At 40.7% G+C, this 13,186-nt stretch overlaps 1 protein-coding gene across 1 annotated transcript in view; it reads right to left on the reverse strand.

Annotated features, from left to right (window-relative positions):
- Positions 1 to 2,213: 2,213 nt before the first annotated feature.
- Positions 2,214 to 13,186, reverse strand: part of C7 (complement C7) — a 62,422-nt gene continuing 51,449 nt past the window's right edge. Inside the window, exons 15-18 of the mRNA XM_075184118.1 lie at positions 11,561 to 11,752; positions 10,277 to 10,373; positions 5,849 to 6,033; positions 2,214 to 2,616 (exon numbers count right to left, since the gene is read on the reverse strand). Coding sequence (XP_075040219.1) covers positions 2,444 to 2,616; positions 5,849 to 6,033; positions 10,277 to 10,373; positions 11,561 to 11,752 — 647 coding nt within the window. The 3' untranslated portion in view covers positions 2,214 to 2,443. The remainder of the gene's footprint in view (positions 2,617 to 5,848; positions 6,034 to 10,276; positions 10,374 to 11,560; positions 11,753 to 13,186) is intronic.

The raw sequence follows: 13,186 nt of genomic DNA on the forward strand, positions 1-13,186 counted from the left end.
GCGTTCCGGCACCTTTTTTTTTTAACTTTTTTTTTTTCTCTGCGGTGCTGCTACAGTGCAGCACCGCATCTGTGTGTGTGTGTTTGTGTGTGTCCTGCTTCCGTCGGCCGGAAGCAGGGCAGCGGGAGGAGCAGCGATCAAACTAAGAAGAGTGAAAAGAAGTATGCAAAGAAGGTAAATAATACTGACTACAGAAAGCGGGAAGGGGCGAAAGTAGAAGATGGCTACAGAAAAACAAAGGGCGAGCAGAAAGAAGGCTACAGAATAAAGGAGGAGCAGAAAGAAGGCTACAGAATAGACGGGGAGCAGAAAGAGGGCTACAGAATAGAGGGGGAGCAGAAAGAAGGCTACAGAATAGAGGGGGGAGCAGAAAGAAGGCTACAGAATAGAGGGGGAGCAGAAAGAAGGCTACAGAATAGAGGGGGAGCAGAAAGAAGGCTACAGAATAGAGGGGGAGCAGAAAGAGGGCTACAGAATAGAGGGGGAGCAGAAAGAAGGCTACAGAATAGAGGGGGAGCAGAAAGAAGGCTACAGAATAGAGGGGGAGCAGAAAGAAGGCTACAGAATAGAGGGGGAGCAGAAAGAAGGCTACAGAATAAAAGGGGAGCAGAAAGAAGGCTACAGAATAAAGGGGGAGCAGAAAGAAGGCTACAGAATAGAGGGGGAGCAGAAAAAGGGCTACAGAATAAAGGGGGAGCAGAGAGAGGGCTACAGAATAAAGGGGGAGCAGAAAGAGGGCTACAGAATAGAGGGGGAGCAGAAAGAGGGCTACAGAATAAAGGGGTAGCAGAAAGAGGGCTACAGAATAAAGGGGGAGCAGAAAGAGGGCTACAGAATAAAGAAAGGGAGCAGAAAGAGGGCTACAGAAAAAGGAGGGAGGTGGAAAGAGAGGGCCACAAAAAAACCAGGGTGCAGAATAGGGGTGAGAATCGCTAGCGGCCATATGTGAGAAAAGTTGGTAGTCAGCCGCAGCAGGGGACATGTCAGGTGAGTGATGTCCAGTTGTTATGTTTGTTTTATTAAATTAACATATGGGGCCTCCCCTCTAGATATCCTGCGTTTACTCCATCAGTCATCTGGACTGCAGCCTTGCCAGCCAACCAGGAGGAGGTAGGAGTTATTATTTTTATTTTACAATTGTCAAGTGTGTGAGGGGCAAGAAAGGGAGTAAATTTATGTATATATATATATATATTACAAAAAAAGCACTGGTTCTTGTTATTAACGGTATGGACCATCTGGCATTTGATGTAAATAGAGGTACGTCATAGCGAATGCAGTGAGTTTAATTTCTCAGTTGATGCATTATCACGCCAATATGATGTGATATTGGTCAATCTCAGCCCCTAAATCCCTAGGCATTAGAGTGTCAGCGCTCAATGAAGGGAGCAGTGTTTTGTGACTAAATCCAGACATAATACAAAGCATACAAAAGCAATTCAGCTATTTTTAAGCTCTCCAGGTATGCTGCAGTCATACCAGAACACTGAGCAACAACCTGTTTCCTATTTGGCCACTTGTGTATGGACAGCAAGTTATTTCTATCTGTTACCATTTTAGGCTGTGAAAGGCTCCATGCAGTGGAATCGAAGTAGGATGTGCTTAGGAAAAACCTTGCTGCGATGATCACAGCAGGATCACAGATATCTTCTCATAAGCTCCTGGATATATGGGCAGCACGGTGGCTAAGTGGTTAGCACTTCTGCCCCACAGCACTGGGGTCATGAGTTCAATTCCCGACCATGGTTTTATCTGTGAGGAGTTTGTATGATCTCCCCGTGTTTGCGTGGGTTTCCTCTGGGTGCTCCGGTTTCCTCCCACACTCCAAAAAAACATACTAACAGGTTAAGTGGCTGCTATCAAAATTTACCCTAGCCTCTCTCTCTCTCTCTCTCTCAGTCTTCTGTGTGTGTATGTTAGGGAATTTAGACTGTAAGCTCCAATGGGGCAGGGACTGATGTGAATGAGTTCTCTGTACAGCGCTGCGGAATCAGTGGCGCTATATAAATAAATGGTGATGATGATGATATGTAGTATGTTCTATTTGATAATATTCTTATTCTCTCATTTACACAAGGCAACTTGCATCATGGGGTTTTTTGGACCTTTAACAAATGTGACATTGTTTTTAGACCAATGCAATATGTCTATCTCCACTGTGTGTAGGTGACAGGTCCACATTAATGCTGGAGGATATTATATCAAGAGAGAAATTATTAGACAAAAGAGATTTTATTTTTAGCTGGTGCAAACCTTTATCCGCTTTTACAGAAGACAAACACATGACCTGACATCTTGAATTTGATGTTGCTGTTTGTATGCACAGTATCACAATTCAATGGCATTTCAGGCATGAAGGAGCTATAGAGCCACAGAAGTGCTGAGTGGGTTTGACGTGTTCTGTAGCAGGACAGGAGCTGAACAGTGTAATACTGTGATTCCTCTAGACATCGCAGGGACTAGTACTGACAATTGACACATCCCGCCCCTGGCATTTGAGGATTCCAGTGTCACATTCACTCAAGGTTTGTTTCTTGCCATCCACTAGGACACAAATACTGATCCCTTTGTCTTCACAGGCCCCGGATTCTCTGCAAACACATGTTTTTGTTTTACCTAGAACACAAAGATAGGAGGATGGGTTAGGGTCTCAGCAGGCAATAAGAAACAGTGTATTATGTTGTGATCATAGTGTATCCCAATTGCAAAGCGCTACGGAATTTGATGGCGCTATATAAATAATTGTTGATGGTGATGATTGAAAGCCAAATCCTGCATTTATAGAGATTGTAATGTCAATGCCACCTATTGTGCACTAGACGCAGAACAGTTTCTCTCTCTCCAACATTTAATTTCCATGCAAATTTTACAGTCCATCTCACTTGTAGCTAGTACGTCTTGAACATGCTTTACCCATGATGCTTGCTAGCCACACATAGTACACATCAGAGGGGGATCAGTATGACAATTTTCCTGCTCACGGCAGAGAGGTCATTACTTAGCTGTCCAGTGTCATTGTTGAACAGCAAGATATCACAAAAGTCAAGGCACAAGCCAACAGTAAGGTCCTATATCATTTCTTCTGTTTCTTTAATCTTGGATTATTGCAATCAGAGATGTCCAGTTTCCTCCATACAACTGGATCATAAAAGGTGCAAATTTGTACAATTGCTTTGATTATTATTTTCTACCACTAGGGAATTGTTCATCTTTTTGGACATATATATTTGCCCATATTTGTTTAACCTGAGGTCATGTTTAGCTAAAGTAAATAGATCTATGGTTTTATACTTAAAATTGGACTGTTTATCCTTTCGTTATTGTATGTGATTGAAAATGTATCTGTCTTTAAAATTTAATACAAGGTTGTTTCAAAAAAAATAAACTTGATCTAAATAGATTGGTCAAGAGTGTGCGAACTACCGTTCAATGTCAAAAGATGGTAAACCGTGTACTTGGTCACAAGAATCCCCAGGCTGAGTGGCACAAAAATGGCAACTACCGATTAGGAAAGGGATCTAGGAGTCACTAATACAGGAGACATAACGGTAGGCCTGCAATGTAGCTAATCAAAGGAGAAGACTTATCGGATGAGAAGTGGCATAGGAAGAGGAATTAGAAGCAGAAAGAGAAAAGTGGTCCTACTACTATAAAAATGATTGGTAAGACCACACCTAGAATAATGTGTACATAGTCTACATCCCAATACTTATTAGGAAAGTCTATAGCTTGGAGCAGAGAAGGGAGAGGAGGGACATGATAGAAGCTTTCAAATATATCATGAGTTTTAACAAGGTACAGGAGGATATCCTTCTACAGAGGAAGAGAAGTATTGCAACAAGCGGACATGAACTAAAACTGGAGGGTTGCAGGAGAAATGTGAGGAAGAATTACTTTACCTAATGGGCAGCAGATAGGAGGAATAGCTTTCTGACAGAGGTGACAGAGGCTAATACAGTAGGAGAATTTAAACATGCTTGGGATAAACATAGGCTATCCTACATTTTGAAAAAGCTAAGGATCAAATAGGGTCCGAGATTTATAGCAATAAAAAATTCTAAATTCTTATGCCTGAAATACTTGCTGAAGTTCCCCCCAATAACACATGTAAAAATTTGATTTTAAGCTTAAAGCTGCACTTGGGGTTAGCCAAGGGAGAGTTATCGTTCATCATTCAACAATGGCTACTGAGATGGGTGTGAGGGGAAGAGCCAATAAGAAGCTTCAAGCTCTGAGATGAGATTGTGATTTTGTATTGGTCCACATGACTGCTCCTCCCTCTGCAGCTTCACACAGCCCCGCGTTTAGGCCCGGCATGACAATGCCCCGGGAAAGATGACTGCATGGAGCAGCCCCTGGGGCTCCCCTGAAGGTAATGGTGAGGAGGGTGAGGGAATGCAGTTTTAGTAACAGAGAAGATCTTTGCCTGGCAAGTTCCGTTTAAATAGTTGTTGTGTCAAATTATAGTAGAAAATACTTTTTTTCTAACTTTTCTGAAGTATTCACAACAAAATATTAACTGCTCCACTTTTGTAACTTTGTGTTCGGAATATTTAATCTTTTATATTATAAGCTGCACGGCTTTGTGGATAGTCTCAACGGTTTGTATTTACTTCTGAGCCTGTCCTATACCTTTTGTTAACTTTTGTATTGGCTGCAATTATTGTGCACTGTAAAAATGATACACATTGCATAAAAGAGATTAGTCTGTGGAACTTGTGCTGGTGAATAGCAGTGATTAACTGCAGAGAGCTCATTTAAATATTGCAATTTATTAAAATTAGGCCTGCTTCCATAATTACTTTCTGCTTGTCACCATTAAGTTGAATAGCATAATTCTTTATTGATTTATAATCATATGAACTACATATTTGTGGTAAGTAGTCTTTTATTTCTCTGTCTCTTAGTCATTTAACACGTTCTAGTTTGCTTTTAACTTATTAAGCAGTGGATGCATTTGTTTTGTGACCACACCAAAATGTAAAATAAAAGTGGCGATTATCATTGGTTAAATTAAAAAAATACATTCGGAAGGCTTAGCCCATGACCTCTTGCAAATAGATTAATTAAACTATTAGGAAAATGTTTATCTGTTGCAAGTGAAGATCTGAAGCCAGTGAAATCAACAAAACATAATAATGATGTAACTAGTTCTGTGTAAATTGACGGGCCTCCCTCTCTTTAATAATGGTGCAGTCCACAAAATGGCTGCCTCAGATTGGGCTTCACTGATTCCTACTAACTCGATAGTATGCTTTCCCATTAATATTGGTACAGCCCTCATAATGTCTGCCTTTGATAATGCCTCAGGGTAGCCATAGTGAATGGACAGGCTCACTAGTTCCTAATGAATTCGTAGGCTCCATTCTCAGCACACAAAATAGCTACTGTGTATTTGTGAACGGTAGAGTCTTAAGGGTATGTCCACTCAAATCTTAAAATGTAGTACTGTGTGGAGTTAAATGAATAATAATAAAATATTATATTGTTCTTTTCAGTTCTGTTCCCATTTACTGTAATGGTCCCATGTTGCGTTCCTGCCTTTTTTTGCTTTTATTCGAATGGTAAGTTCACTGGGAGGGGCATTGGTAGGCTGAGTGGGTGTAGTTGTCCCTTCCCAATGAGTGCAGCGTGGGATCACTACAGCTATTGTCGACATGGATCCAATAAATAGCAAATTCATAGCAAGCACAGTTTTGTTTTATTACATTATCTCAGTTCTTATACATTAATACATTGATTTTAAGACTAGAAGGTACAGTTACATCTTCTCTACCTTTAAGCTTTATGTTTCCATCTGTGATGCAATTCTATTCACCAGTCTACCAGTACCTATCAAGTTCTTTACCTGAGCAGGTCTCCCACAAGTGGCATGAGTCACATGACCTTCCTGTTGATACTTGGAATTTGCAGTTCGCATCATTGGTCACAGTGTATGTCCTTCCTAGACAGTCCAGAGCGTGCATTTTACAGACCGTGAGGGCAATGTTTTTGCTCGTCCTCCCATCTATGGCACATACATCCAGTGAGGAGCTGTAAATAAAACCCAGTACAAAATGTTGTTATATGTTTCATATATTAACAAAATAATTGGTTTAATGTGTAGAATGAAACATAGTGTAAAAGCACTTGCGTATATTTACAGTTACTGACTACAATTCTCCTATTGTTCAGGAAAGATTTAATAAAATGGTCTCCTCAAACACCACCTGTGTAAGGAATTACTTTGACATTTGCACCTCCGACCACTAGAGGTCTCTGTATTTGCAAACTTGCCCTTAGATTTGCCCTTATCCAAGATGGCCAATTTGGCATCGAAGAGAAACCATCTTGGATCCTGTTTCCTGTTTGGGCCTATAAATGACACTTCCTGGTTCAGACATGTGCTTGAGTATTCTGCTTGCTCAGCTCCTGCTACCTGCTCCTCTACCTTGCATCTGTGACTACCCGCTTGTGTACTGACCCAGCAAACGTCTGACTACCCTCTTGTGTACCGATCTGGCATACGTCTGACTACCCTCTTGTGTACCGACCCGGCAAACACCTGACTACCCGCTTGTGTACCGACCTGGCAAACGTCTGACTACTCTCTGGATATCTACTCGGCTATTGGGCTTCAGATAATACCACCAGTATCGTTACAACCTGTTAGCCTATAGCTACAGCTTTTTCCTTTTTTTTTTTTTTTAACTACTAGAATTTTTCCAGATCATGGATAATGATCAATGATTAATACAACAGTATATTAAGAAATCTAATATGTCTTTGTTTTATGATAAAATGTATTCATTATATAAGTTGTAACACCTGGCCTTTCACTGAAGTTAATTGGTGTGACGTTCAGCAGAGTAGGCTTCACCAAGATGGACAGAAATTCCAGTGAATGGTTGACCACATGTGTGAGTGAACTATATATGGCCTATTGTGATGTACAGTTATAGATACAATTCACTTACCATATTTTTAGACGCACGCCCTGTAATATCTGCTGAAAACGTATTTGAAGGAGACAAACTTTCTCCTTCATATATGACAGGATGGCATCTGGATGCCTGTTGTAGATTTAATTCAGATTTTGAACCTCCCGCCAGAAGCCTTTAATTTTAAGACAATCCCACCACATACATGAGAGGGTACCTTCTCTTGCAGAGGTCGGATGGACACGGAGAATTAGCAGATAGACGAGCTGGAGTGAGGTATAACCTGAACAAAAGCTTGTAGTCACCTTCCCAATTCTAATGCATATTGAACATTTAACGAGTCTTTCTCTAATTGTCTCCCAGTCCTCTGAGTCCAGGTTCTCCTCCTATATCCTCTTTACATATAAGCTCATGCAGGTCTTTTAGAACCTGTTTTTGTGAGTAACATGTGGTAGAGCGTGGAATATATTATATATTCTGTGTAAGCAGAGTGACGTTAGAGTAGATGGGTGTGACATTGTTCAAAATGTGTCTATGGAATTGTAGTAGTGTCTAATTTGTAGATGTTGACAAAAGCTGCAAGCCTAAAGCATTGCTTAATTTCGTCAAAGTCTGGAAGACATTGCAGTAATGCTACACAAAGCAAAAGCCTGATGTTATGCCTTGTCCATTTTCCAAACATCTTGTGGTAAACTCGAGAACGCTATAAGTCTAGCTCTATTCTACATTTAGCAGTAAGATCTCAGTTTTATCACAGTCAAAATTAAAATTTGAGAACGTGCCTGTTAGCCACGGCGGCCGCGGGCACCGCCGCGACTCTCTTTCCCTTTGCGGGCGTCCCGTCCGTCGCTTTGACGACCAGGGGGTAAATGTATGAATCTCCAGATTCTTCATCTCCGGCATGTTCAGCCTCTTCAGCGCTTAAATTTAAAGCGGCGCTGCATTGTAAAGGGAAACTTCCCTTTACAATGCAACGCCGCTTTAAATTTAAGCGCTGAAGAGGCTGAACACGCCGGAGATGAAGAATCTGGAGATTCATACATTTACCCCCAGGACATCACTTCCGGCGCCTTTATCCCGGTTGCCTAGGCAACAACCGGGACACTTGAGATTCTCTGCCGCCGCGCCCGGCCAGCTGTCAAACAGCCGGGTGCGCGTGCACAGGTCTGTGCAGGGCCAGCTATTCATGGCTGTTTAGACTATTAGGCAGTTGGGCACTCTGTTCCCTCATTGGCCAGTAGGGCCATTCATTAATTAGGCTAGTCCTGGGCATACTTTCAGGGCTCTTCAGGACTGAACCTCACTGCCGGTTTTAGCGTTCTGCCTAAGTACTGCTGCCTGCTCCTGTGCTATTGTGGTTTTGAACCTTGGATTGATTTACCTGTGTATGACCTCTGCCTGTCCCTGGACCCTGAACCATTGCCTGTGACCCTGACCTTTTGCCTGTACCCAGACTCTGAACCATTGCCTGTGGCCCTGACCTTTTGCCTGTACCGGAACTCTGAATTATTGCCTGTGACCCAGACCCAGCCTGTACCTGACATCTCCACCCGTGCTCTGTCCGATCCACAGATCTCTGGCTTGTCCCTACTCTATGTATTACCTCCTGTACCTGTGCGCTGCTGTGTGAACATAAACTTCACTACACTGAGTATAAGTCTGGGGGCATCCGAGTACCTGTGAGCATAACCAGTCGCTACGGGAACGGCGGCTGCTATAGGTGAAGACCTCTTCTGCTAGTTCTACAAGTTTATGCCGCACTGGTAGCCATAACAGTGCCATATAATTAAAGATGAGGGGAGCAAAGTGTGAGATTTACTGATCGTCAACAACACATCCTCAGCATCCAGGACAAGTTGGCCTTATCTTAGAGGTAAGAGGCTCCATGAGTAGGGCAAATAAGTGGCTACAGGGGGCATCAATAATGTGTACCATTATTAATTTGAAATGGAAAGAAGAAAAGCTGTTTGCCAGGATCACCCCCAAAGCGTTGAAGTAGAGTACTGCAATGCCTGAAGGAATGGCCCAGACAAGCGCATCTCCCATAGTGTGTGATGCATAAAAAGGTCAAGAGACCCTGACGAAGGTCTTCTCTGCATCGAAGGCCCCCAGTTTGTACATTTTTTCTATTTTCTGCAAAACGAATACTTAGGAGCAGACACACATCCAGTCTATCTGTGCAGATATTTTGATGGCTTGTGGTTTGCAACAGCAAAGCTCATGCCACTAAAAATAAAAGTAAAAATGTGAACGCAAAGTACGGCCCACCATAACATTTGCGACATTCCCTTTATTTATTTTTACGCTTTTTATTCATTTTAACATTTTATTGCTCACAGGAGCCAACACTTATGACTTGTATAACTCATGACAGTAACGGGATATCAGAAATATGTGTAATACTTTTACATTTTCACTTTCTGTGTACATTGTTATATATGATGTTAATGTACTTCCAGTATCAAGTGCAGCCAGCTAATGCAAGAGGAGTCCTTGAGCGGGTAGCGGCTGAGGTCTAATTACTGGCACTGATATGAGATCAATATAACTGTTTTGCATTGCTATAAAGGCTCTGTAAACTCCAGCTAAACCGTGAACAGCCCCAAATATGCCCAGTCGTCCCCACTTCACCATCAAAACCAAATATATTTTGCACAAAAAATTAGGAGCATGACTTCCCAGAGGGCAGACACATTTTAGGTTGGGTATATGTTTGTTCCAAATAAATGCAATTATTGTTATCAGATTAAAGTAAAACATTCAGAGTATGGATTGATTGACAGAAAATAATATCTGCCTACTGACAAGCGCTATCCCTACATAGCTCTTTTCTCTGTATCATCAACCGTTTGCATTACAGAACCATTTACATAATTACATTGCATGCTAAGTATAGCAGGCAGAACAGGTAGATTATCTCTCAAATGGACTTGTAAAATTGCATTCAGAGGAGAAAAAAAACTTCTCTATATTACTCAGTAACCAATTCATTCTAACACATTAACTTCCACTGCTCAGCGCATTCACCGGTGCATAAAATGTATCGAGCTTCGCATAAGATCGAAGATTGAAAGGTTGTTCACCGGCCAGTAGTTGATGTATACATTTAGTATTCACTTTATTGCATACGTTAAATAACTTAATGTTTCCTCAGGGGGACTTTCACTAAAAAATCCATATCTCCATTTAATTGAACGTGGAATAAAAACAGTCAGCTCCAAGTTATACATTCAGCTTCTTCAGTCTATGTCTATGCCAGCCGCCGTTGCTGAACTACAAGATGGGCAACTGTAGATCTCTGTTTAAATATACATCTATGTACATATTTATAGATAAATATATATGTATTACATTACCCGCAGTCATATGGCATTTTGCATACACACTGAGATTCCTGGACCTTTTCCCATGGTTTGCATTGGGACTTATCCAGTTTCGGGGGGGCTGTTGAAGCTGCAATATTGTAGAAATATTACTGTTAAAAAGAAATGGTTCCTCGTTTTCATCCACATGTGCCATAAATAGTGTATTTTGGGTACACTGTAGTACTCTGACCATAAATACTGTGATCTAATTGACTTTGACTTAAATACATTGCCATTTATTTACAACGTTATACTGCCACTTTGTTTAATCCGCAGCTGTGTGTTTATGTTGATTAAAGTTAAGGGTTAACGAAAACTGTGTCTAAGAAGAAATAGTATTATAGGACATAAACAAAAAAATATATAGTGATTTAAATATGGTGAAACACAGTTTCTACACATGCAATGGAGAAGATACAGGTAATGTTAGGACGGTGGCTTAGTGGTTAGCACTTCTGGCTAACAGCAGTGGGGTCATGAGTTCGATTCCCGACCATGGCCTTATCTGTGTGGAGTTTATATGTTCTCCCAATATTTGCCTGGGTTATCTTCGGGTGCTCTGGTTTCCTCCCAAACACCAAAAACATACTAGTAGGTTAATTGGCTGCTATTAAAATGACCTTAGTCTCTCTCGGTCTGTCTGTCTGTCTGTGTGTGTGTGTGTGTGTTAGGGAATTTAGACTGTAATTTCCAATGGGGCAGGGACTGATGTGAATGAATTCTCTGTACAGCGCTGTGGAGTTATTGGTGCTATATAAATATAATATATAAATAGCTGATGATGATGATTAAATATAGAAAAATCCAAAAAGAATTGTTTTGTTAATTCTCCCAGGTACTAATTATAGAGGTGGTGGTGGCAGCGTGTGTGTTGTAATAATGCTGTCCCATACTGTGAAGTATATACAATATTATGTATTCTATACTGTAAATGATATGGGTCTTAGAAAACACTAAGGAATTATGTAACTATATAAGAGCACAGTTCTTTTATACAGGTCACAGAAAGACAAGGTAACTTCTGGTAGCCGTAATAACTCATAGTTGAATTTTATAGCTTATACAGATCTTACTTACAGTAGTTATACATATATTAAAATCACTTATGTATTGTAACGATATTAACAATATTAATGATATTAAAATTCACCAAAGTAATCATGTTACAGAATGTATGCACATTGCTACCGGTTTGCAGAAGCCATTTACAGCTATTTTTCAACATAAGTTAACAGAGTCACATAACTTAGTATTAATGTACTGGGATGTACTTACATTTTCTTATACACTGGATTTCATTTATACTAGGATTCCAGGTGAGGCTGGAACTGCACAGGATGACGTCTGGACCATCTAAATCCAAGTGCGGTGGGCAAGATAGATTTATTTTTTCGCCAAGCTGATAAGAGTTCTTCATTGGGGCAATACTAATGTCTTCCGGAAGATTGGGGGTGGAACATAGTAATCCTGAGAAAAAATATTTAAACAAAATAAAGTACAAACACGTTGAATTATGCACTGCATTTAATATACGGGTGCCGCTTAAGTCATTATGACAGCAAAACTGCTCTACATCAGTTTCACAGAAGCCTTACAGCACTACATGTATAAATTGGCTGAAATGAAATATTTTGAGCTGCTCTTAGCTTTCCATAGTTTTGATTGGCTAGAGTTTGCTCTTACCCTGCCCACTTCTGCCCACCCATGTTTGTCACCCAAGATTTGAAGAATGAATGCAATAGGCCCTCTAGCCCTGGTGAAAAGCACCCAAATATACCTCTCAGGCCCTGAGACTATAAATTACAATGAGAGACTTTTATGCCTTTCAAGCTTGTTAAAGTTACCTATTGGGGATCTCAGGAGGTGCAGCAATAGCTGAGCCAGGCTGTGTGTACATGGGCTTATGCTCAGTGGTCTTAATGTTAGTTCCTACCACCACTAGCAAAAGACCACAGTCAGATGCTGGATCATGTGACATGCTGCACTGTTGGGCAGATAAGATGGGTGGAGTTCAGATGAATCAGGAATGGAAGGTGGGGAGGGGGCAAATGGGATACAGGTACAGCAAAAGAAAACAAAAGCATTTCTGTTAAACAAAAATAAAAAAGCAAAACTATCCTCAAAAAACCAAATGTCACATACAAACTAATTATTAGACAAATCAATCTGAAAATATGTGTTTGTCACTTAATTCATAGTATTAGCTTGGTGTGGCTCAGATGAAATCTGTGTCCAACATTGGGGTAAAACCTGAAGGGGAGGCTGATTTACTTTCTCTTTGGTTTCTAAACTTTTCTGCTCTACCCATGAGGTATTGATGGATAGGGCGCTCCAGACAGTTGGTTACAGATGAGTGCCCAGTACCAATTTATGACACGGGGTCATAAAAGATGTGGCCTTCTAAATCTCTTTTTAAGATTACATCAGTATTATCAGTGATATGCAAACAAACAGGCTTCTCACATTCTTGGTGATTCTGTGACATATCAGGACATCTCAACTGGATGACTGAACAGCTGCGATAAGTGTTAATGAAGGGAAATAAGGACACAGGAAAATGTCATATTTTCTCAAATGTCATACTTACAGGAGTCATGTTTGGTATGACTTCTCGTGTGGAGTTAATATCATCCTTGTAGGACATTCTGGTAAGAAGTTAGGCCAGTGTAAAGGAAATCTGACTTGAAAGGTATTTTGAACAGAGGTCATAAACAACTAATTTGCATTTACACTTACACTTTCTAGTTTTCACATTACAGGAAGGAGGCTGTTGGCACCTGAAGCAAGTTAAAATGTCCTGTGAATCTCACAGATTTGTTCATTTTTCTGGGAGTCAATTTCATATTGAGAAGTTTTCCATTATTCCTGTGCTCCCCGTCAAGCAGAAAACTTGATCATTCA

Source organism: Mixophyes fleayi, chromosome 1 (assembly GCF_038048845.1).
Source record: "Mixophyes fleayi isolate aMixFle1 chromosome 1, aMixFle1.hap1, whole genome shotgun sequence".
In the NCBI taxonomy this organism is placed as follows: domain Eukaryota; kingdom Metazoa; phylum Chordata; class Amphibia; order Anura; family Limnodynastidae; genus Mixophyes; species Mixophyes fleayi.